This window comes from Lupinus angustifolius, chromosome LG02 (assembly GCF_001865875.1).
Source record: "Lupinus angustifolius cultivar Tanjil chromosome LG02, LupAngTanjil_v1.0, whole genome shotgun sequence".
NCBI lineage: Eukaryota > Viridiplantae > Streptophyta > Magnoliopsida > Fabales > Fabaceae > Lupinus > Lupinus angustifolius.
In genome coordinates, this window is record NC_032010.1 from 23,366,178 (window position 1) to 23,391,805 (window position 25,628).

General features: G+C 29.5%; 4 protein-coding genes across 6 annotated transcripts; 2 read left to right on the forward strand and 2 right to left on the reverse strand.

Annotated features, from left to right (window-relative positions):
- LOC109341203 (elongation factor 1-beta 2-like) lies at positions 106-18,855 on the forward strand. Of its 2 annotated transcripts, XM_019579064.1 has the most exons (7): positions 106-261; positions 374-490; positions 572-647; positions 1,271-1,388; positions 1,834-1,947; positions 2,048-2,227; positions 18,838-18,855. In XM_019579064.1, the coding sequence occupies exons 1-6, from the start codon at positions 176-178 to the stop codon at positions 2,209-2,211; spliced, it is 675 nt and encodes a 224-aa protein (XP_019434609.1). In that variant the 5' UTR covers positions 106-175; the 3' UTR covers positions 2,212-2,227; positions 18,838-18,855. The 2 variants fall into 2 exon arrangements, with proteins under 2 accessions (XP_019434609.1, XP_019434602.1); XM_019579057.1 differs by lacking the exon at positions 18,838-18,855 and having other exon boundaries at positions 107-261; positions 2,048-2,375.
- On the forward strand, positions 5,058-7,425 carry LOC109341190 (probable E3 ubiquitin-protein ligase RHC1A). The gene is made up of 2 exons (XM_019579038.1): positions 5,058-5,163; positions 6,183-7,425. Exon 2 carries the CDS (start codon positions 6,242-6,244, stop codon positions 7,247-7,249), a length of 1,008 nt encoding a protein of 335 aa, XP_019434583.1. The 5' UTR covers positions 5,058-5,163; positions 6,183-6,241; the 3' UTR covers positions 7,250-7,425.
- Positions 12,486-13,954, reverse strand: LOC109341215 (cysteine proteinase inhibitor-like). 2 transcript variants are annotated; one of them, XM_019579077.1, is made up of 3 exons: positions 13,764-13,954; positions 12,998-13,203; positions 12,486-12,608 (listed from the first exon to the last, which is right to left on the reverse strand). In XM_019579077.1, exons 1-2 carry the CDS (start codon positions 13,857-13,859, stop codon positions 13,000-13,002), a joined length of 300 nt encoding a protein of 99 aa, XP_019434622.1. In that variant the 5' UTR covers positions 13,860-13,954; the 3' UTR covers positions 12,486-12,608; positions 12,998-12,999. The 2 variants fall into 2 exon arrangements, with proteins under 2 accessions (XP_019434622.1, XP_019434615.1); XM_019579070.1 differs by having other exon boundaries at positions 12,555-12,603; positions 12,995-13,203; positions 13,764-13,953.
- On the reverse strand, positions 23,592-25,099 carry LOC109341181. The gene is made up of 2 exons (XM_019579027.1): positions 24,072-25,099; positions 23,592-23,808 (listed from the first exon to the last, which is right to left on the reverse strand). Exons 1-2 carry the CDS (start codon positions 25,080-25,082, stop codon positions 23,803-23,805), a joined length of 1,017 nt encoding a protein of 338 aa, XP_019434572.1. The 5' UTR covers positions 25,083-25,099; the 3' UTR covers positions 23,592-23,802.

The window sequence follows — 25,628 nt, forward strand, 5'->3', positions numbered from 1 at the left end:
ATACATACTTTAGGACAAACAAATCATTATCTAGGCTATTAGGATACCCTTGCATAGTGAGGTATGTGATTTAGGGTTTGTGGATAATATAAATATAAATACCAATAAACGAAAAATCTCTCCCACACTCTCTACACTCTTCCGTGCCACCATTTTCAGGATCCACCAATTACAAATGGCTGTCACCTTCTCAGATCTACACACTGAATCCGGCCTCAAATCTCTTGATGAATTCCTCTCTGGAAAAACCTATATTTCTGGGTAACACCCACATCCTAATTTCAATTCAATTTTTTTAAATTTTATTTATGTTAAAGTTGCAATTTTTAATCATTTCTGAGATTTGGGTAATTGATTATGTATATGGGGTTAGGGATGAATTGACAAAGGATGACATAAAAGTGTATGCTTCTGTTTTGGAGAAGCCATCAGATTCATTCACCCATGCTGCCACGTGGTACGATGTTGTCTCTTCTCATCTTGCTCTAAGGTTTGTTCCTCTTTCCTTAACAATATGTTTTTATGTTAATTTAAGAGCTTTTTTAAAAAAAGTTGTTTTTTCTATGAGTAGATTCCCTGGTACTGCTCAAGGGGTGAAATTCAGTGTCAAATCTGCTCCAGCTGAAGTTGCTGCACCTGCTAAAGTGGTATGCATCTATCTTAATTTTAATTTTTTTATACTTGGTTTTTATTTTAATTTTTTATATAATTTAGTGTTGTGATAACATGTGAGTTTGAAATCAAATGGGTTTTGCTGATGTATTGGACCCTGAGTTGAATTTTTGACATTTTTTATTATTATAAAGATTATAGTTTCTTGTTATTAGCTATAAGATAGACATGCTAGATTTTCATATATGACAATGCTAGGAAAATGATCCTTGCTTTCAAAAGATTTTATGAAAATTTTGTCAATACGTTGTTTTCTATTTCATTCTTCAAATGAATTTCTTATGATTCTCTTCATACCAAATAGTATTCTATAGGCAAAGTGAGGTCATGAAAATCCATAGGCAAAAGGATTAGAAAAGATATTAAGATATCATCAATGAACATGATTTATGATAGAATATAATGACTCGTTTGATCCATGTAGCCGACCCCTCCTAATGGTACCGAGGCTTGGTTGTTGTTATAATAACCTTAGAATACAGATTTATTTATACAAATACTTATTTTATTAGAATTGTAAATTATTGTAATTGTACTGAAGCCAATCAGTGAAATACTTCAGCTAATTTAATCATCGGGGTTCATTTGAATTTTCCAGGATGCTCCAGCAGCCGATGACGATGATGATCTAGATCTCTTTGGTGATGAAACAGAGGAAGAGAAGAAGGCAGCAGAGGAAAGGGAGGCTGCTAAGAAGCCGGCCAAAAAGAAAGAAAGTAAGCTTTTGTCAGAGTCTTGAGTCTTTACTGTAACTTTTGTACACTAAGCATTTCCTGTAAATATAATATTGAGAAAAGTTGTCGTTGAATTTGTTTAATCCAAACTTAAACTGTTTTCTTACTTGGGGGAGGTAGGAATGTTCTGTTGGATGGTAAAATTGTAGGTCTCATTTGATAGTCATTAGTCAACATATTTGAATACGACGAAACAAAACATGCAAGTTCTGTTCTGTGTACTTCCTAAATAGAACATAAGTGAATGTTTAAAAAATCATGCACTATAAAAGGGTGGAACCAAAAAGAACATAACAAACCCTATTCCATTTTATTTTGTTCGTACAAATGTTACTACAGATTGAAATTTACATTAACAAAATATGACACTGTTTTATGCACCTTTTATCTTTTTATTTTCTCGATGACAACGATTTACATTTCACAGGTGGTAAGTCTTCTGTTCTGCTTGATGTGAAACCTTGGGATGATGAGACAGACATGAAGAAGCTAGAAGAGACTGTTCGCAGCATCGAGTTGCCTGGTCTATTGTGGGGAGCATGTATGTTAAAATTTGCATAAACTTTTCTTGTGCATATTTAAAGCATTTTACCTTGTATAAATCATGATTCAACTAAAATGTTTTGTTGCAACTGCTACAGCTAAACTGGTTGCTGTTGGATATGGGATCAAGAAGCTGCAGATCATGATGACAATTGTTGATGACCTTGTATCCGTGGACACTCTCATCGAGGAACGTCTCACAGTTGAGCCATGCAACGAGTACATCCAGAGCTGTGACATCGTCGCGTTCAACAAAATCTAAGTTTGTTTAGTTTTTAGTCATTTATAACCCATTGCCCCTCTTTTTCATTGTCCATGTTGGTTCTGTCAGTGGTGGTTTAGTTTTCCCTTTATTTTGAGAGATAATAAGTATTTGTGTTTTAGTGTATGTTACTCTTCATAAAACGCTCAATAGATTTGCGGAATTGATGTCACTGATCTGATGTCACTGATCGATTTATTTTCATCCTTACTCTTTTGAAATTCGCCTCGCCACGAACACGGAACACCTGCACCGATCGCCGGCGTGGACGATTTTTTTTATATCCCTGTTCCCCCGCTTTCCCGGAACATCCTTTTATTCTTTGTCATTGATGGACTTGTGCCTGGAATCCCTTAGACCTAACCTCCTTGCCTTTGCCTCAGCCAAGTCTTCCCCAACGTGTCATGGTGTTCTTTGACACGTGACCCCTTCTTACTGGAATTCAATCAATAGATCCATCAATTTAAGAGGCTAATGTCTTGGTTTTTTTGTATAACCATGTGTATTCTTTTATCTTATGGGTAAAGAATTTATCTCTTTCGAGTTTTGTGTCTGTTCCTTCTAATAAGTGTTGCTTACAGGAATTAAATCATTAACTTTTTGATCCATTTGGGTGAGTTGAGTCAACTATTAACAAACCACAAGTTTCACATTGTTGATGGATTAGATAGAGCAAGTAGCCTTAGATGGATAGACTTGTTAAGTATGAGAATATAGGATTCTAGGCACTGGTACTTCATATAACCAATAATGCGTGTAGTATATTTATGAAATGGACAAATAAGAAAGCTTACCAAGTTTTTTATTTTAATATTAAACAAATACCTAAGAAAACGATTCATGAACTACTGAATTTGATACAACCCAACAACTTATTTTATATGGAAATGCTAAAAAATTAATACTATTAGTTGGTTCTACATGCAATATTGTTAACGGTTTTAAGTCCTAAAATATACATGTTGTGAAAAAATGTATGAATTGACACTTTAAAATAAAAAATAAAAAAATAAATGATAACGTACTGAATGCATATAAATATTTATAGTGTATATATATTACATTCTATAAAATTGTATATATAATAATAATGTGTCAACATAATGGTTTGCATAAAATGTAAGTGTAACAAGAATACATGTGTTTATAGTAGCTTCAGCAAAATGTTTATTTTCAATCATAAAAGGGGTAATGTAAGTGTTAGTTGGGATCCCTAAACTCATTTGTGAAAGTCAAGACAAATTCTGGATATCTTCATGCATTACAACCTATTTCTAATTGTGACTTAAATACCATTACTATTACATCTATTAATTGAAGGCTATTATTATTATTATTATTATTATTATTATTATTATTATTATTATTGTAAGAGTAAATTACACTGATACCCTTGAGTTTTAGTGAAATTACATAAATCATCCATCACTTTTCTATACATATACAAATCCCATAATTTTTATAATTTCATCACACTAACCAGCTCTGCATGAGAAATAAGTGTAATATTTTAAACAAAAAATATGATAAATGCAATTAAGGTAAACAAAACATGGTATATTGTGGAGAAAAATCTAAATAATATACATATCAATGTATCTTCATTATTTTTTGTTATAAAATGCATCAACAATTCTAAAGAGATGTTGTTTAAATCGTTTTTATATTATATCGTAATGAACCAAAAATAATAAAAAAATATTGACTCATATATTATTTGGACTTATCTTCACAATATACTATGTTTTTTTAACTAAATTACATTTATCATTTTTTTTAAAAGATTACAGTTATTTTTCATGCAGATGTGATTAGTGTAATGAAAGTATAAAAATCAGGGGTTTGTGTAGGTGAAAAAAAGTGAGAGGTGATTTGTGTAATTTCGCTAAAACTCAGAAGATATGAGTATAATTTATTGTTATTGTAATAATAATAATCATTAATATTTTGATAGAAACTAGTCTAGCTATTTGCATATTTCAATGCTCTAAGGACCAAAGTCCTTCCTATGTGGGTAGATCCATCCATAATATTTCAAATTATACTTATTTAACTGTTATGTTTACTTTTATTTTGATATTCGTCTTCATAATAAAACAGTACAGTCAAAATTAAATGCTTAATAATAGTTGAAGTTATATGTTGAATAAATGGCAGTATTACTAAATTAAATGTGGTGCCAAAATTTAAAAATTAGATTTGAATCACATTCACAATTACTACATTGAACAAATTACACGTTATCATTTCCAACAAAGGTTTTTATGAGACATGATTATGGAAGTGAATCATAGCTATGCAAGAAAAGGCTTACAATTGTAAATGATTGATTTTTTTTAAATTCATTTTACTTTATTCTACTGAATGTTTGATATTATTAAGTTTTGAGTATATTATTTATGTATTAACAATATAAAGATATATATACAATCAGTATATCATTTATCTTTCATTTGGATTAATTTTTTGAAATGTTATTGATAATTAAAAATGAATGATATGACAATGTACAAAATTCTTACAAATAAAATAATTAATAGGAAATTCAGCATTTTTATAATAAAAATGGTGATATATTATACATTTATCTGATGTGTTATTATGTCATCAACTCATCATTATCGTCTGTGCTCTAGATACAACAATACTCACTCAATTTTAATGACAGGAAGAGATAACTTATCTACTTATACTAAAAAAACGTATTTTTTCTAGCACAGGGAAATTACTATGTAAGCTTCTATTGGAAAATTGGAATTTCAACTTATTGTTTTTTTTTCTTACAATAAAGAAAGAAGAAGAAAAATGATAGAAATATAAAAAAAATAGAGAAAATGAGAAGACTATTTCCTGAGTGGGAAAACGACCCCACATGCATAAATGTCTTCTATCTTCTCTCTCTACTAAGCTCCAATTCTTCATATTCTGAATTTTTCTCTTTCATTTTCTTTGGTAATTTCAATCTCTCTTCATTTCTATTATCTCTTTCATAATTCACCTTTGTCTTTGTTTTTCTTCTTATTTAGTGGGTTCTATATGATTTTTTAGAATAATATGGCTCTTGGAGTAAATGGTTACTGATTAATTGAAACCCCATTTGAAATTTTTTTTTTCTTTGATGACTATTTGGTTTCATTTTTCTAGATTTTATTCTTAATGCTTTGAATTTTTAGTTGGGTTTTTATTTATTTATGCTTTCTCTCTCTACTGTTTCTCTCTCTGAGGTTATGTTTGATGATGATTTTGTTTCCATGAATAAATCTGTGCTTCATGTATGAATTATTTTTGCTCCCTTAGGTAGTTAATTTTTCATTTCCATGGGAAATTTTATTACATTTCATTTTGTCAATTGTGAATTTACCCCCTCTTTAACTGAATTGTTCTCTTCTTTCTGATTTTGATTTTTTCTTCTTCTTTTCAATTCAATTGTACAAGTTCATTCAATTTCTATCAATGATTTTGTTGTTGATAAAACTGAATGACTTGTATATTGTGATATGTAATTATGACAATTTCTAGTGCTTCATGATTTTTTGATATAAAGAAATTGTCAAATTTGTTGTAACAGCTCCTCTGTTTGTAGTGTTGACTTTGCTTCAATTATTGTTTAATGTGTTTTTATATTTGAAGTATATAGCCTTAATTGAGACACACTTGGTTTATCATTTCCTTTTTAATTTGGAAGATAGTTTCTCTTTAGAAATATGCTGTTGTGCTATCATTTGCATTCAATCCAATAAAGAACTATTTTCCTTCTTCACATTTACTGTTCATACTGTTTTATGTTTTATTTCTGGCTCTCTAAATCAATTGTTTTGGCTCCTCTTCTTAAAAAAAACTTCGCCAGGTCGAGAAGTTTGGGGCATGATTGAAGTTTTGGTTTTAAAGAGATTTTCAATTTTATAATCTCTTGATCTGTAATTTTCTTTTTACCTTTTATTATTATTTATGAGCCTATATATCTGGTGTAGAAGAAGAGTTGAAGCTTGGTGCAGAGTTTACAATTTAGAAGTCTAGTCTAAGAGAAAGAATGTCAAGTGGAGCAACTCACTGGTGTTACGCGTGCAGGCAGCCAATTGTGCTCGAAGGGAGAGATGTCATCTGTCCCGACTGTGATGGAGGATTCGTACAAGAACTCAATGAGATGCAAGAAACTCCACTCCAATTTACTGTTCCGTCGCAATCAGGAGAGTCTAATCAAACGCCTGATCTTTTTGATGCTATACATGCTTTTATGGGGCGGAGGGGTTCTGATCCTAGATTTGGGCTTATAGATGTTGTTGATAATGTCATGAGGCGGAGAATGTCGGGAAGACACCCAAACTTTGATGTTAGAGGGAGGACTGGTTCTGTCCTAGCTCCTCCTGAACAGAGTTGGGGTGTTTTGAGTTCTGGTCCTTATTTGATATTTCATGGTCAAGGTCCTGGGTTCACCTTGTCTAACGGTGGCTCAAGAGGTGGTCCCAGGCGTGTTGATTTTGGTGACTATTTTATGGGCCCTGGACTGGAAGAACTTATCGAACAACTCGCTCCGAATGATCGGCATGGTCCGCCCCCAGCTGCACGTTCTTCAATTGATGCAATGCCTACTATTAAGATCACACAGGCACATCTCCGCTCAGATTCACACTGTCCAGTTTGTAAAGACAAATTTGAACTCGGCTGTGAAGCCAGAGAGATGCCATGTAATCATATTTACCACTCTGACTGTATTGTTCCTTGGTTGGTTCAGCATAACTCGTGCCCTGTTTGCCGTATTGAGCTGCCACCTCAAGGACATGTTTGTGCTCGTGGTAGTCGAAGCTTGGGAGGAAGGAATGCCAACAGCAACAGTGGCAATGATAGTAGCTCCAGTGGCAGGGAGAGTACCAATCAGAACCAAGGAAGAAGAAACCCGTTATCATTTTTGTGGCCATTCCGTTCTTCGACTTCAAACAATAATAATCATCATACTGAAACTAGGGGAAGCGGCTCTTCTTCAACCACTCCTGACCAGCATGATGGGACAAGTTACAGTGGATGGCCCTTTGATTACTAAAAGCTGCATTTCCTTTTCTGAATAAATAATTGGATGTCCAATAATGCTTGTAATTTAAAATGGATAGAAAGTTTCTGAATATTTTATTTTATGTAAGGAATATGATTAGGTAGTAGTTTGTTGAAATCTCTGTACATGGTATTTGCTTGATAAGTTGAATCTCTTTGAAGCTTTCACATGTTGTTATACAATTTGATTGTTTCTTGCTGCTTAGGTAGTTTCTCTGTTTTCTTTAAGGGACTGAGAAGCAATCATAAGGTTCTGAAATCAGTGTGTTGGTTTTGATACCATTGTTAGATCAAGCTTCAAAATTTTGAAGTTGTATTCAACTTGACCAACTCACACAGGTTAAGGTAGTTTCATGAATCATGAGATAACTGCATTTTTATACTATTGTCTTTGGGTTATTGCTTCTGATGCTTTGGAAATATGAAATCTTATGGACTGCAACTAAGAATGTTGTGAAGATAATTACTTCAATACCATGATTCTGTAAAATCATTGTGACTATAGCCAATGCACTCATCCTCTAAACTTCATCAGTTTTTGGTTTTGTCTGATTATTAGTGCAATTTAGTATCTGGGTTTTGGTTAGGTAACTTTAGGATTTGAAACTGAACAATTTGACATTGCAGGTGAAGCTTAGTTGAGGCTGCATTCCACTTCTACTTTGAGAAACTAGGGAGTACATCTTGAATCTCAAAGTATGTACCACTCTATGTACCATTTCATTCTTATTGTTTAGAAAATATTAAGTTTATACATTTGATTCATATTTTATTTTTCTATGTACACATTTTGGGACACCATATGTGGTTCTATATATTTCTATTTGACATGCAATATAAGGCTTTCATTTGGTCTGCAAAAATACTTTTGAGAATTTTTTATTCAATTAACCATTCTTTGAATTCCATGGTAATTCTTCCAAACCATTCTGTAATTTACATGTTACTTCAAGAGTCACCATCTCCATTCCCAAAACTTTCTTCTTTAGAAAAAATATATTTAAGTTAAAATTTAATTATTAAGTATTTTTCTGACCAATCATAAACTCATGGATAGACCCAATATATATAAAGATGTGTTACTAAAAATACATGTATTTTAAAGATGGCATGAATAACTTTGGTACGTCAAAAGTTAATCTACATATCTAAAGTTGGAAGATCATAATGCAAGAGTTTCTCCTAAAAGTAGTTAGTGTATTGAGTCAATGTATTCTAGAATGTAGTGAATCCATCATCCATGCCTGCTTGTAACATGAATAATGATAGGATAAATGATAAAAGGCCAGCAAAAAAGAGAAGAAACAACACATATCATGTAATGTAGGGACAAATTTCTGATGACAGACTCTTCAGTTTTTGCATTTTGTGATTTTGTCACATCCAAAAAGCAAAAAAATGAGGGTCCATGTTGGCATGCCTGCATTAATTATTTTGAGGAGTCACAAGCAGCATCATTCTCTGCCATCAAGAGAAAGACAATATATAAGTTTTATACATTATTTTTTGTGTCATTCATTATTCATATCTAATTATTATTAAATCTTTAGTCTTCAAAAAAAGTAATTCAAATGAATGATGAGTAAAGTAATAATCGTGTATAAAACTTTACACACTATGCATATATATTATACTCTAAAATAAAATGCAAACAAACAAAAGAGTCACACATGAAGAGCTATTTTGGACACTATTCTGAATAGTAAGCTGTTTAATTTATATTACTGCTAGCTTCTGCAATGTAAAGTTGCACTGTTTCCTTGTCTCCTAAAAGAACCCTTTGTACTCACGAGAGAAAAACTTTCCTTTATGAAAAGTTAAAGAAAATCTGGTGATTTAAAATAATTTTTAATCATAGACAACTTGAAGAAAAAGTGTCTGGTATAAGATAAAATTGTCAACACCATCATCACTACTAAATCTTAGATACTTATATTAGTATTAGCTGAGTTGGTAGTGTTGGCTATTTTTGTATCATAATTTGAAATTGATATTCAGAAAAAATATAAAATTAAAGATTATTAAAAGTTTTTCATTTATCTAAAAAGAATTAGTATTTTGGTTGTGATGAACACTCCTTTTTAATCCAACAACTTCATTCTCTTGTTGAACAAACATGTAACAATATTTACTCCTGAGTTCTGACTTTAACCACTTTATTTTCAGTAATTCTAATAAGTTCACATGTTTTTGTAACTGAAGACATGACAGAAACAAGATTGTCAAAACTCTTTGGTCTCTGGTTAATTTTTTTTGGGCTTTTTGTTAAAAGAATGTAAATAGACCCAATATATATAAAGATGTGTTACTAAAAATACATGTATTTTAAAGATGGCATGAATAACTTTGGTACGTCAAAAGTTAATCTACATATCTAAAGTTGGAAGATCATAATGCAAGAGTTTCTCCTAAAAGTAGTTAGTGTATTGAGTCAATGTATTCTAGAATGTAGTGAATCCATCATCCATGCCTGCTTGTAACATGAATAATGATAGGATAAATGATAAAAGGCCAGCAAAAAAGAGAAGAAACAACACATATCATGTAATGTAGGGACAAATTTCTGATGACAGACTCTTCAGTTTTTGCATTTTGTGATTTTGTCACATCCAAAAAGCAAAAAAATGAGGGTCCATGTTGGCATGCCTGCATTAATTATTTTGAGGAGTCACAAGCAGCATCATTCTCTGCCATCAAGAGAAAGACAATATATAAGTTTTATACATTATTTTTTGTGTCATTCATTATTCATATCTAATTATTATTAAATCTTTAGTCTTCAAAAAAAGTAATTCAAATGAATGATGAGTAAAGTAATAATCGTGTATAAAACTTTACACACTATGCATATATATTATACTCTAAAATAAAATGCAAACAAACAAAAGAGTCACACATGAAGAGCTATTTTGGACACTATTCTGAATAGTAAGCTGTTTAATTTATATTACTGCTAGCTTCTGCAATGTAAAGTTGCACTGTTTCCTTGTCTCCTAAAAGAACCCTTTGTACTCACGAGAGAAAAACTTTCCTTTATGAAAAGTTAAAGAAAATCTGGTGATTTAAAATAATTTTTAATCATAGACAACTTGAAGAAAAAGTGTCTGGTATAAGATAAAATTGTCAACACCATCATCACTACTAAATCTTAGATACTTATATTAGTATTAGCTGAGTTGGTAGTGTTGGCTATTTTTGTATCATAATTTGAAATTGATATTCAGAAAAAATATAAAATTAAAGATTATTAAAAGTTTTTCATTTATCTAAAAAGAATTAGTATTTTGGTTGTGATGAACACTCCTTTTTAATCCAACAACTTCATTCTCTTGTTGAACAAACATGTAACAATATTTACTCCTGAGTTCTGACTTTAACCACTTTATTTTCAGTAATTCTAATAAGTTCACATGTTTTTGTAACTGAAGACATGACAGAAACAAGATTGTCAAAACTCTTTGGTCTCTGGTTAATTTTTTTTGGGCTTTTTGTTAAAAGAATGTAATATTTATACACAGTTAATATATCATATTATAGATTTTCAAAGCCGCAAAAAGTGATGGTTCAGAAGCTTGGCTCACAAGGCATTGTGGGATGAAGGTGCAGCAGCTTGTAATCCCTCCACTGTCAAGAGCCAGAGGTGATCGCTGCTCTGTGAAACCAGCCTCACGCTTTGCCCTCTCGTCTAGGAGTCATGACACCTGAGCCTTCGCCCAAACACCATACCTCAACTCTCAACTTGGAGTGGGCAAGCCAGCAAGGTGCAACAATCACCCCAACCAAGTGAACCATAGCCATGTTCCATCACTTTGATGCCCCCACTTGGGTTACAAGCTAGAGTTATCCAACTCGGCAAACTGACATGCTTGTCAGAACATTATAAACAATAATTTTCATCATATTTTTCGATGTGGGACTAAGAAAAGTTGGGGTTTGTTTACTTGAGATTCTGCCCAAATGCTTCCTCAAAAGCAACCATAAGATGAGCTGATTTCCTTTTTTCATTCTTTATCACCTTGCATTCTGATTCATTACGGCACTTCAATATATATTTTTTGGTGATTTGAGTCAAAGGTTAGTGGTGCAACTTTACTAATTCACAGTATATTTGCTAGAAACAGATTCAATATATGTGAATTGAGTTTTATTTTAGTGTAAGAGATAACTGTACATTTTCTACTTCAAATTCCATTTTCATAAACCACATAAGTGGTTACCAAAGCTTGCATGTGAAAAGTCCTAATTTGCAATTTATTAGGTAAATTAGATATCTTCATTCTCATGTCGCAGCTCCTAGTTCCATATCAAATATGGAATTCTTTATTCCCAGCTCAAGTGTAAGTGTATGGGTGGCATTCTTATTTTCTGAAATATAGTATTAAGGAGTGTTGTTAAAATTGTTTCATGTCGGCCAGTTGAATTAATAAACTGGTCTCAATTCCGATAAGGTATAATAATTATACTGATCGTGCAATTATACGGTCAAAACCGGCTAAAATCGACCATATCAACTGGTTTTCAATTGAACAGTACTGGTCGTACCGCCCAATTTTATTTAAAATTAATTTTTATTCCCACTATTTAATATTATTTTTATTCCCGATCTTGATTAGTGGTATCACATTCCAAAGTCTCACTTTTAATACTAACAAATTGTGCCACTAGTCTTTAAAGTTTCATTCTCACCAGGTTGTGAATTGTACTGCATCTTTGTAAAACATCATTCTCATTACCATCATAATTAAAAAAATTATTATCTTCATTAATAACACTTTTCACCAAAATCTCTTATTTTTTGCTATAAATGACTATAAAATGTACCTTCCAAACCATTTTGGCTATAAAATGGTTATGTATATATATAAATCTGTGAAATACATATTGAAAGTATTGACATAGTCATCTAGCTCCACAGACTGATAACTTCGTACATATTAACATATATGAAAATATATGTGAATATTTCTAATTATCTTATAGAGAACACTCAAGGATAGGTAGATATAAAGATAATATATCATATTATAAAAATTGTATTTTAAATTTGTTAGAGTATCTTAAAATTGATATTACTTTACTTTATCATTTATTTTATTATCTAATTGGTTAATGTTATGCCTTTTACACAAAAATGATCATAATATCATTCAAAATATTATGAATGTAATTTACTATGATTTCAAGTGGAGAAATAATGATCTTATTCCTAGTACAATACTGGAACAGGAGAATTGCTACATTCATTCCACACGTAGTACACACATACATAAAAATAAGATGCTTTAAAAATAGGATTTAATATAATGATACTTTCATTCAAGCCAAGCTAGCCACGTCCACAACAACCTGAAAAATATAAAGGTAGATATGAGACATGAATACTAGTTTAATTATGCATTTCTTTAAAGATCATGGGTTGTGTTGATAAGCTTTTCTAATAAATTTATTGAAATGATCTAAAGCATAATGTACAAGAATATAATAACCTATAGTCAAAATCTTATGTAATAAAATCTTCTATAAATGCCTCAAATGAATGAAATACATAAACTTGTGTGTCCTTATAGCTGATACATCAAAAACTTTAACGACATTAGTACCTATATTATGTTAAGCATTGCATGCATGCATGCTTTGTAGTTTATATTTTATATTACAATATGGCTTGAGCTAGTTTATATTTTATATTACAATATGGCTTGAGCTATTATTATATAGTTCAATAAAAAAAACGTACCTAGCTTAAGTGGTCGAAGCAGAAGGTGCATCCCCAACAAACTTGAACTCTTGCACTTCCTTCAACTTCAACCATGGCCTATCCCATATCTTTGTTTCATAAATCTTGTTACTCTCGCAATCTTTTGCTTCCAATGTGATGTAGTATAAGACACCCTCCACAACTTGCTCCTTTGCACTTATCACCTTCACAAACTCCACAACCGTATTCTGCATATAATCGTTTTAATAAGTAAATTGTATTAAAATAGATTAAAATGTGCTAATACAATACAATAAAACGAGATTTTGGCTCATTACACCAATTGACAAAAACTAAAGAAGTTGAAGCTATTTTTAAAAGAAACCAAATCAATATCTAATTTGGATCAAATGCATATAATTCACCACCTTATATATATAAAATAAAGTATCACTATAAGTTATCTCCTACGACCACTAAAATCATGACATGTATCATATTTAATTATTTTCTAAAAAATATTTCTCAAACTAAACAAAATAATACACATATCATATTTTCATTGGATAAATTATATCATATGAGAATATATTTTATTCATATATATATATATATATACCCATCACACCAATTTAATCAACATTAAAAGAGAGATAGAGAAAATTACAATTAAAATTGAACTCCCCCTCCACTTTGATCAGACACAATACTTTTGGGATTTGTCCTTAAGAAGATGGTTTAAAACGAACATTTATACAAATTAACATAGCACGAAGAACAAAGTGTAATAGAGAAAATAAATAAAAACCTGATTTTTGTTGTGTTCTTGAACAGCAAAGAGAGCAAGTTCCTGTATCTCGAGGCTGTTCTCACTTCCTTCCACCACAGTAACGCCACCCAACATTTCTCTTTCTTTTCACTCTCTTTTCTTTTATCTCTTTTATGTCTCTCTCGTTAACTATCTCCTATTTATGCATTTGGGGAAGAGTATTTTGATTGGTTGGTCAACGTTGTATATATATATATATATATATATACCTAGTTACTGTGTGCGTTTGATGTTTATAATGTTTTCTGATTGTGAACGTGTTGCCAATACAATGTTCTTAGTACATTGTTTTGTATCTTGTCAACGACGACTATTGATTTATAAGAATATAAGCAAAGGTTATCCACTTTTGTTAACTCAATAATGTATTTGAGATATGAGTCATCGCTTACTCTTCGTTTTTTTAATATAAGTTGTTGATTTTTAATTGTAGATATTGTATATGCCATCTAAGTGATAATATTATTATTTGGGCAAGATTTACAAAATAAACAATCAAGTGGCCATCGATAATAATTTTATAAATTTACAAGAAACCCACGTTACACAATTGATAGTTAATTTTAGAGACTAGTACTAGTATAAGGAAACTTCTTGTGAATCATGGAAGTTTGTTTCTTGGTTAATATGCAATTATGGATATTTATGATTTTATTCATTTACACTCAGCTGCATTCATAGTAGGATATGCATTTTATCTCTTTATTAACCATCGTTAATATTTCTCCATTAATTATCTCTCTTATCATAAATAAAATGACTATTAATGTTATGGGCATAAATGAAAATTTATCTATTGATTCAACCTCAAAATGGATAAGTAAAGAGAAATATGTTAGACTAGTTAAAATAGACTTTAGTAGTCCAATCTACATGTGAAAACCTAAAAATGGGTGGGTTTGTGCATCAAAATAGGAATGTTTATTATCGATACAACTTTTCAATCAATCTTCTGGATAATATAGAAATTGACTTTAGGTCGAGCTTACTCAGTCAGGTTTAGGCTACATAGGTATTTTAATGATATAATTTTTAGGCACCAAAGTTTAAAAAATTGTTCGTTGCTAATTCACTTAGTCACCAATATACAAATATAATATTATACCCTCTTTTCCGCCTTTAGTTCTTTCTACTCCTCCAAACCTTAACAACACGCCACCATCTACCTACAAGGTATGTCACGACATTTTCACCAACTATCAACAACACCACATTATAACCCCTTATCAATTCCTTTCTCACGATCTTTGATGATTCTCAATTTCATGTGATTTAATGTTGAAGATGTTGTTGCTAAAAGCTATTGTTCGTGATGAATGAATTTAACGAGGTGTGATTAAGGTAATTTTATTGCAGGATCAATGAAGTGATCCGCCATATAAACATAAAATCTAATTTGGTACAGTTGATCCAAGGGCTATGGCTTGTGGTCGCGATTGCGATCTAGGTTTGATTTAGAAATGGTGAAGGTGAATCTAAGTTTTTCCTTAGCTTTCATTGCGTTCATTATAATATATTATTATTATTTACAAAAAAATGTTATTTAAGTTTATATGGGCTAGCCCACCAAAACTGATAGTTTGCTTAAGGCTGATTTGGAAAACAAATTTGCTAACCTATATTACAATTGGGCTTTTAGTTGCCTACAACCTCAATCCAACTTGATGTGAGCTAGGTTAATTCTCCCAACAGACATTTTTCCATCCACAAGACTCGAATCCGGGTTCTTGCTTAAAGGGAATCAAACATGTACTACTTGAACAAACACCCGTTGGTTGATGTGAGCTAGTTTAATCTCATTAAGTTAGCCTAAGTTAATATATTTAGAAATGTATAATAGATACGGAAGGCAATAGTACTTATGATGTTTTGTTGAAGATGTTTGCATCTTATTAAATTATTTTTTCAAGAGCTTCAAATTATATAAGTGTTAGTATAATTTTAATAATTCTATAATTTAATATACATTTTTAGTTGGTATTTAGCACACCAAAAAAATAGTCATGCAAGTTGATTTAAAATTTTTTTTTTTGTATTTATTGAAAGTATAAATTAAAGATTATTAATTTTTCAGAAAGTATATATATATATATATATATATATATTCAATCGCCAATTTTCTTGGCGATGTTCATTGAATTAAATAATAGCATTTATTAAATATCAAATGTAGTTTATTTTTTATAAATGTTTTAGAAAATGATTAATTTTTCAAAAGATATATATTTTAACTCGTGAAGTTACGTCATGTTGTTCATTAAATTACTTTATATATTTTATCAAATGTCAAATATATTTTTGAAGAAAGACTAATATAAAGTGAGCAACTAAGAGTATATTCACACTAATTTTAAATTTTAATGGTAAATCCTTTTTTAAGAGTTTGAAATGTAATTTGCAATGCTTATAAAAGAATGTTCTAAATTTTTTTCAGGTAAGTATAATTATTCTGAATTGGGCTTCTCTCTTGTAGTGGGCTTCTACTATTAAAATGTGAGGAGAGATAGTATGGGTTAATCTTTTAAAATATAAGTAAAAGTCACAATCCTCATAAATTTGTTTTTGTCATTTATCATCACATTTGTCCAATATTGGACCTCTAAAAGAGGATCTCAACCCAAGTATTATATTTTTCTCAAAATGAGTCATTATAATTATTCATTTAAACAATATTGAAATAAGATAGTATTATCTGTACAATATAGGTTTCATTTAGAAATGATGGTGAAGGTGGATCAAGTTTTCCCCTAAATTTGGTTATGTTCATTTATAATATATTAATTTTATTTAAAAAATATTATTTAAGATAAACATATATGGGTTGACCCACCAAACTCATTAGAAAACAAATTTTCTAACCTATATTACAATTGGGCTTTTAGTCATGTACAACCTCAACCTTAGCTTGATGTGAGCTGGTTGAATCTCATTAAGTTCCATTGTTACATGGATATGAGAAGAGTGAAGAGTCACAAATGAGACATCACGTCTTGAACCAAATATAAACTCTTTCACTCTTCCCGCATATCCAATTTGAGACTTCACACTTGAATAAACCCAACAAAGTTAGCCTATTTTAATAGATCTAGAAATGTATAATAGATACTAAAGGAAATATTACTTATGATGTTTTCTTGAAGAAGTTTGCATCTCTTTAGTATATTTTTTTCAAGACCTACAAAATGTGTAAGTGTTAGTGTAGTTTTACTTTGACCATCAACTAATATACACTCACAATGTTATGGGCATACAAATGTTTAATATTTGAATTCTTGAAATCTTGATGAATTTTGATAATTCTATAATTTATTGTACATATTTTTAGTAGGCAGTTAGAAAATCAAATGAAATAGTTATACAAGTTATTTTACAAACTTTTTTGTAATTATTGAAAAAATTAAATATAAAATCATTAATTTTTCAAAATAAATATTCATTCTGACTCGCGATTTCCATTGTAGTGTTCATTGAATTACATATTAACATTAATTAAATGCCAAATATAGTTTTTTTCTATAATTTTTTTAGGAGATGATTATTTTTTCAAAAAATATTTATTTTGACTCGTGAATTTAGGTTATATTGTTCATTGAATTACTTTATATCTTTTATTCAAAGTTAAATATAGTTTTGTAAAAAGGCTATCATAGAGTGAGCAAGTAAGAGTATATTTCACTAATTTTAAATTTTAATTATAAACTCGTTTTAGAAGAGTTTGATTTGTAATTTGCAATGCTTATAGAATAATGTTCTAAACTTTTTTCAGATAAATATAAATATTATGAATTAGGCTCATTTTTAGTATCACACCTCTAATACTCATTTTTTAAATTGTTTAATAGAAAATAAGTAAAGATCTAGATCCTTAAAATTTTGTTTTCACCATTTGTTATTATATCTACTTAATATTGGACGCTCCAATACGGGAGAGGATTTGAATCCAAATATTATATATTTTTTGGAATGAGTCATTATAATTATTTAGGGAAATTGAAATAAGATAATGTTCCTTCCTTACAACAACTATTATTTCAAAATATCTCATAAACTTTATATACAATGATCATGACCAATAAAATTATGAGGAAAAAAATGTATATTTTTATACATTGTCAGTACATTAATCATTATTGACTCGTCAAAAAAAAGAATTCAAATAAATAATGGATGATATAATAATTATATATAAATTTTTTATTGACAATGAATAGATATTACACTCTAAAACTATACTTCCAAGTTTATATATTATTTGTTTACGACAATTATAGTCCTATAAATTAGAACATCATCAATCTATCTAGTACCATTGTTGAATATTTTCTAGTTGCAAAAATGGTGAGTTCCAACAACAAGAAAACGAGTGATGCCAAAAATTCTAGAAAGAAAACCTCTTTGAGGCCTCGAGTAGTAGAAGTTTCAAGAAATGAGAATTACTTGTTGGCTAAGCTTTCTATGCAATTAGCTTCTATGGTGTTCATTTCATATAGTCCACAATATTTTTCACCAGAAAAAGATGTGGTTTATGAAATGTACAAGAAGTATTGTGGAGTTTCTGATGATTCTCATCTTGAGGTAAATACAGTGAAGAAACTCACTCAAATGTTGAATGATTTACCAGTTAATAAGATGAATTCTGAAGATTTACTTGTTCTAGATGAATCATTGAATTCTCTTAAACAAAAAGTAATCAAAAAGAGTGAAGAGAACATAGCCAGGGTTACCAATACTCTTGCTTCATCTTTCAACAAGTAGCTATATGTGCATTGAAGGATCAAATTTATATGGTGATGTATGTTCAATGTTAAAATAAATTGTATGATCCTTCTTTGTTTTAAACTTGTATAAGTCTCTTGTTTTCAAGAGATCAAAATTATAATAAACAAATCTTGCAATAATATTGATAGAGTTTTCTTTGTCCTTTTTTTTTTGGATGTTCAAAAAATTCTCATGGTTTCTTAGGAAATATATGATCCCTTTTATCCAAGCTCCACATATGGAATAGAAGCAACATATATAGTTTAAAATAGAGTAAATTATATTGAACGTTGAGATATATTGAAATTACATAATTTATTATTCTTTTTTATAGATACACAAATTATATCAAATTTATTTATATGATGATTACATCTGCAGTGGACATGGCGGTAATCTTTTAAAAAATAGAGAATAATGAGTATAATTGAATTAAACTTTAATATTTTCAGTGTAATTTACTCTTAATTAATTATATATTTAATTGAATAAATTGATTATATATAAATTTGTATATAGAATTGGTTGCTTAGTCCAACGAAAGTTGGATTTTAGTTTCTCCATTAAATTGTAAAAAATAGTCATTATCATGCTTAATAATCTATTTGTGTCAAAACTTATTTCATTATTATTAGTAAAAACATAATAAATTGTAAAAAAAATCATTCCGGTTCATTACAAAATGTATCAATAATTCTTAGAATATGTCACTTAAATAAACAAAATAAAATAGTGACTTTGTAATGAAATTTTATATTGAAATTTACAAATGATCAATTTATCCAAACTAATGTATAATTAGTTAATAATTAATTAATTAAGAGAAAATGCATCTTAATTAATGTATGTATATAAATTAATAGTGATTCATATAGATATAAAAAATAAGGTAATTTATATAGATTTAAAAAAGGTGAATAATTTAAAGTGAATGTTAAATTAGATAATTTAATTTAATCGAAATAAATATTTATTGGTCCATTAGTTGAGTCCATACGAGAATTTATGCCACCAGGAACAAACTATAATTGCAACGTCAACGGAGGCAGTATTGATAATATATGTGAGAATAATGTGCTATTGTGATAAATGAGAATACTTAATATATTTGATTGGATCTTGATTGAACAGTTAATATTAAAAGATATATGTGTATGATTATCATGTAATTAAGTATAAGAATGAATGCAATATCTATGCATTATAAGTGTAAAAAATTATATATATTCACTATATTATTTACCATTTATTTAAAAAAATTAAGAGACAATGATGATAGATGTGAATAATGGATGAGATAATGATAATATATTAAACTCATATACTATTGATATATATATTATTTTTTCTATATGAAATTGCATATCTAATTAATGAAAAAAATAAGAGAAAAATTTCACTTTACCTATTACAACTAATATCTATTAGCCTAAGTGATAAGGAGACCCATTTACTTCAAGCAATGTCTCATATTTATTCTAAGGTTTGAACTTATAAGTATAAAAAGAATAGTTGTTGAAAGATCTTTAAAAACCTTAAACGTGTCTTCTGATTTGACTTATATTATTAGTAGGGACCCCAAATAACTTTAAAATACCGAAATCTCATACTAATAAAAAAAGGTGTTTTTTGGTACATAAAAAAAACTTCTTTGTTAGTATTATCACTACTTTTTGTATTATACTAATAAAAAGTGTAGGTTAGCAAAGCTTATTCACCAATTTTATATTAAAAAAAAGTTCTTTTTCGAAGATGCCTCTGTCTCGTTAATTTGTGTTTCTTGTGAGTCTTACCAAAACTGTAGGAATCATTATAATTTATTATGAAGGTTGTAAAACTCGAGTTGAACATCAAATCGGAAGGGGTTCCATATTAGGTTTTACCAGTTTAAATGGTTAAACCAATTGATCTGACCGGATGATTTTATACAAATTAATATTTTTTATCTAGAAATATATAATTATATGTAAATGTAAAGTTTTATAATTAATAATCATGTATAATTATATTGAAGTAACATATTTTTCATCGTTTTTGGAAGAGAATAAAACAAAATATTTGAGTGGTGTTCCATTTATTTAATTTTTTAATTGAGCGTTCGGTTTACTCTCGGGTTAATGTGATTGAACCAGGTTTAGCACGATTGAATCAGAATATTTTTTGTTCAAAGTGGTCCAACCCTCATTCGGTTAAGACTGCAAACCAAAACCATTTTCAAGTTCAATCAACGGTCAGACCAGTCAAACTGCCAGTCCAATTCTCATAACACTGCTATTGCATCTTCAAATATTCACACTACACCTACCATACTAACCTTTGATTTAGAATTCAAAAATTTGTAATTGTCTAAATTAATGAATACTTTTAGCTTGTGTTTTGAAAATAAAAAAATATTGATGAATTTAAAACATTTATTTTTATCCATTCATTATATATAGATGGATTGGTAAGATGATTAAATTTTCAACAAAAAAACAATATTATTTTAGATTGTTCAAAGAATTATTTGTCTTTTTTTGTTAATAAAGTCAAATATATTTGGTGGAAAAGGTTTGTCAAAAATGCATGTATCTCTAAAAAATGGTAATGCTTATAACATAATAACGTAAAAGAATTTAGAAAATATAAGTGCTATAATTTGAGAAAAAGATATTTGCAATAATAATATTTTATGATATTATTATATCATTTATTATTTATCTTTAATTATTATTATCTTTTAAATAAAAATAATATAAATGCATATCATTAAAATTACATTCTTATATTTTCTCAAAATAGGTGTTATAATAATAACTTTTCCTCGAAGTCTTCATTATTGGAATAAGATATAAGATATTATTCCCTGCCCATAACTTTTTATTAGAATATCTCATAAAATTTATATATCACGACTTTTGCCTGTGCTAGTTCATGTATTTTTTTTATTACAATTAGCACATTGACGAGCGTTCTATGTCGGTCACCCATATTCTTATTTTTTATATAGAATATATTATTTTCATATTATATTATTTAAGAAAACTATCATGCGATATATGTTGGAAGTTAAAAATGAAAGTAAATTGTTATAAGTAAGTACTTTATCCACATTTCAAATTGTCATAATCAATATAATTCACTTATACATTGAAAAAACCTTGGAAAAGGGAGGTTTAAGAATTGATGTTGTAGTTAAAAAGAAAACATTAATTTATATTAAGAGATATATAATATTTAAAAACATGAAATTAGAATTACTTCGTGTTATTTATTTTATATTTTCCCTTTATCCATTAGCATAGAAGATAGTATAGATAAACATAAAATTAGGAATTATAAAAGATAAAATATGGAAACATAAAATATTTAAAGAGCAATTATTTTATGTTTTTCTAATTTCTATTAGTATTATTATGGAAATTTATATAAAATACTTCATAGTAGTTATTTAATGATTATTAATATTAGTATAGAAGATAAAGTATGGAAACATAAAATATTCCAATGGTAACTATTTGTGTTTTTCTAATTTCTATTAATATTAGTATAAAAATTTATATAAAATAATTTATGGTAGTTATTTAATGTTTATTAATATTAGTATATATAAAGATGAAAGTAGAAGTTATAAAATATGAAATTAGGAAACATAAACTACTTCATGAAAGTTATTTTAAGTATTTTAAGTTTTGTCTTTATTAATAGTATAAATAATTAGTCATAAGGATATCTTCAATCCACTCCAATGGGTTGTACTTTTGTTAGATGTTTTCTGGTTGAGAATATGGTAAGTTCCAAGAACAAAAAATAAGCCACGATAAAAATTATAGGAAATAGGTCTCGTGTTAGATTTTAAAAAAATGAGTATCAATATAATCTAAACACATTATGTTCGGAAAGATAGCTTCACGTTTTACCCTCTTGTCTTGGAATCATGATTCTTGAGCCTTGTCAGAACCTTATAAAAAAAATAGTTTTCATCATATATTGCTGAGTGTGGGACTAAGATAAGTTGGGATTTGTTTACTTCAGATTCGTCCAAATGCTTTCACAAAAATCTATTACACTTTAGAATCATTAGTTTGACTAATTAAATTTAGAATTGAATTTATTATAAGGGTAATTGTATTAGTTTGTGAACTTTAGAATAAATGATTTTAAAAATGAAAATGATAATAACAAGATTAAAACTTGAAAATGAAAATTATTTTTTAAAATTGAAAATGAAAACAGAAAATTGAAAACATTGTTTTTTGAGTAAATTACAATGACACCTCATGAGTTTTAGTGAAATTACACAAATCACCTAAACCTTTTTAAAACCTATATAAATCACCCCTAATTATATATATATATATATATATATATTATATTGACTACCCTTCTTAAATAGATAAGTGTAATTTCTTAAATTAAAAATTGTGACAATATAATTAAGTCAAACAAAATATGATATATTACCAAGAAAAATCCAAATAGTATAAGAGTTGATGTCTATTCATAATTTTGGTTAGTTACAATTAGTATGAGAGTAAGTTAAACATCTCCTTAGACTTATTGACGTATTTTGTAGAGAATAAAACATAATAAATATATTACATAAGTTTTATACTATTTTACTTGTTACAATATACCATATTTTGTTTGACTTAATTATCACTATTTTTGTTTAAGAAATTACATTTATTTATCTTAGAAGGATAATTAATGTAACCTATATTATAATTGTGGATGATTTGTGTAGGTTTTGGAAATGTTCGGGTGATTTTTGTTTTTTGTTTTTTTTTTTTTTGAAAGTAAACCATATGTTGCCTCGTTTACAGGTGAAAGATTACGATTAAGAGAATGAGTGAAATGAAGTACTTAAACCTGGCACATGCAACACTATGATAAAAACTACAAAGATACCTCCAAAGACATAATTCCAAAATGGCCAAGCACACCATTCTTAAACAAATAGACTAGTTTCCTACCCAAATCAATTTAAAACTGAGATTAAAAAAAGGTAGCTATGATTAACCATCAATCAAATAGTACTAGAACAAGAACAAGGCTTCAAGAAAAAGAGCACATGCCCACTGCACCACTATATTAACAGTAAAACACTGATAGTAATACCACATAATTCAATGTCAATTTAATTCTCTCAACATACATAAAAAATGGCCATTAGAACTCAGAAGTAATGTCTGTAAGTTCATGTCCTTTTATTAACTTTCAAATGGGCATACTCTGTAAATGAAAATACCAGCTAGTAATAACTTGGTACGATTCTTCTTCAATCCTGCATAGAGAAAAAGACCAGTTAAATGTGTTTTTTCAGAAGAATTTTCTAGTACCCATTAACAATGAGATTGCATTTGACATGGCAACACATAAACATGCATATGTGTGTACAAAAACAAATAAGAAAAATGACATGTTGCTATTTATGATTGAAGGATAATGATGACAAATGCAAAAAAACTTGGAGGTAAAAGGCTTGCAACTCTCTGGAGAACATGTAACACATAAATAGGAAACAGAAAAACATATCAGTTAACGAACCTCATCATCGTCGTCGGAATCATCATAGTCGCGATCTTCCTTCTTCTTCTTAAGACGGGTAGTACCACCTTCTTTGCTGATGGGCAACTTCATTTTTCCAAAGGGGGTGTCAACATCAATATTTCCTTTCATGGTGTACCCGGTACCTCGTCCTCTAATCATGTCCCAAAGTGCAGAGCCGAAATCCTTGGGCCTGAAGGTAATTGGAATGTCGATGTAACTGATCCCACTTTTCTCGATTTTTTCAGATTTGGTGAGCTCAGCGCCTCCAATGCTAACATCGCTAAGCCAAACCTCATAGTCGAGCGCATTGAGACCCAGGTCGAAATCATTCTTGTTTTCCAATTTCAAATGGAGAGTCGCAATCGTCTCTTCAAAAGAGAACCTTTCGAAGCGAATCTTCTCAAGATCAATATCAGGCTTGTAAGGTATTGGAATTTCTCCAGTTTTCTCCAAAGGTAGAGTGAGCCTTCCAAAGATCGGAACATCGACAATGAGATCAACCTTGACCCTGTAAGGAATGATGCTCCCGGGTTCAATATCGGCATATGTTCGCTTGATGTCATCATAAATCAAAGTAAGAGGAATCTCCACGGTTTCCTCTCCATGTGCCTTGATGGTACCTGCATCCGGAATCAAACCCGAAACTAGTTTCCTTCCATCACTCTCAATCAAGTAGTCTATGTCAATCAGAGGGATCGGCACTGGGTTTGGGTTCTTTACCAGCACATCAACAACAATGTCAGCCCTCTTCAGATTAATCAATGGAAGGTGTATCCCTGTAACATCTGCAGTCGGCTTCCCGAAACCAATAGCTTCCTCAATCTTCTCACCAATGTCATGAATGAAATCCTTCACCTTCTCAATAAATCCACCTTCCCCTTCCTCCTTATCATCTTCCTTGTGCTTTTCATCCTTAGTACCCCTTTCCACTATTTCCAGCTTATCATCAGAAGTCGACATATCTGAATCGACCATATGATAAATGCAATTAGGATAGTCGCGATCCATCGCAATCACAGAACAAATCGAAGTCAAATAAGTTACAAGTTAACTCTGATTAATTATTTGCAAAAGGAACATGACACAATGTGGATCAGATGCATTTTCCCATCTACCCCTTAATTAGATTTGGGCAAGATCTACTTACAACAAATAAAATTCAAAGGCAAACGAAGTTACCAGTTACTTAAATCTATGATTAACCATTATCTGCAAAATGGAAGCAAATTGAACAATCTGGATCACATGCTAATTATTCAAAATATAAACTTCAGATCACTAGACACTAAAAAATGCAGAAAAACTTGTACATCAGGGTAGTACTAGAATATAACAAAATTGTCTCTCTTTTTTATGAAATTTCGTTTTGATCAAGGGTTTTAGCTTAATGAATTGAACAGGTTAACAAACAAAAATCCAAAATGAAAAATGATCTAAGAAAAGAAGAATACAATGTGGAATCAGTGTTCTAAATTACATTATTCAACCGCAATTGTGATCGCAATATAATATTTTTTATGTAACATAATCGTGTAATCCTGAACACGATTGCGG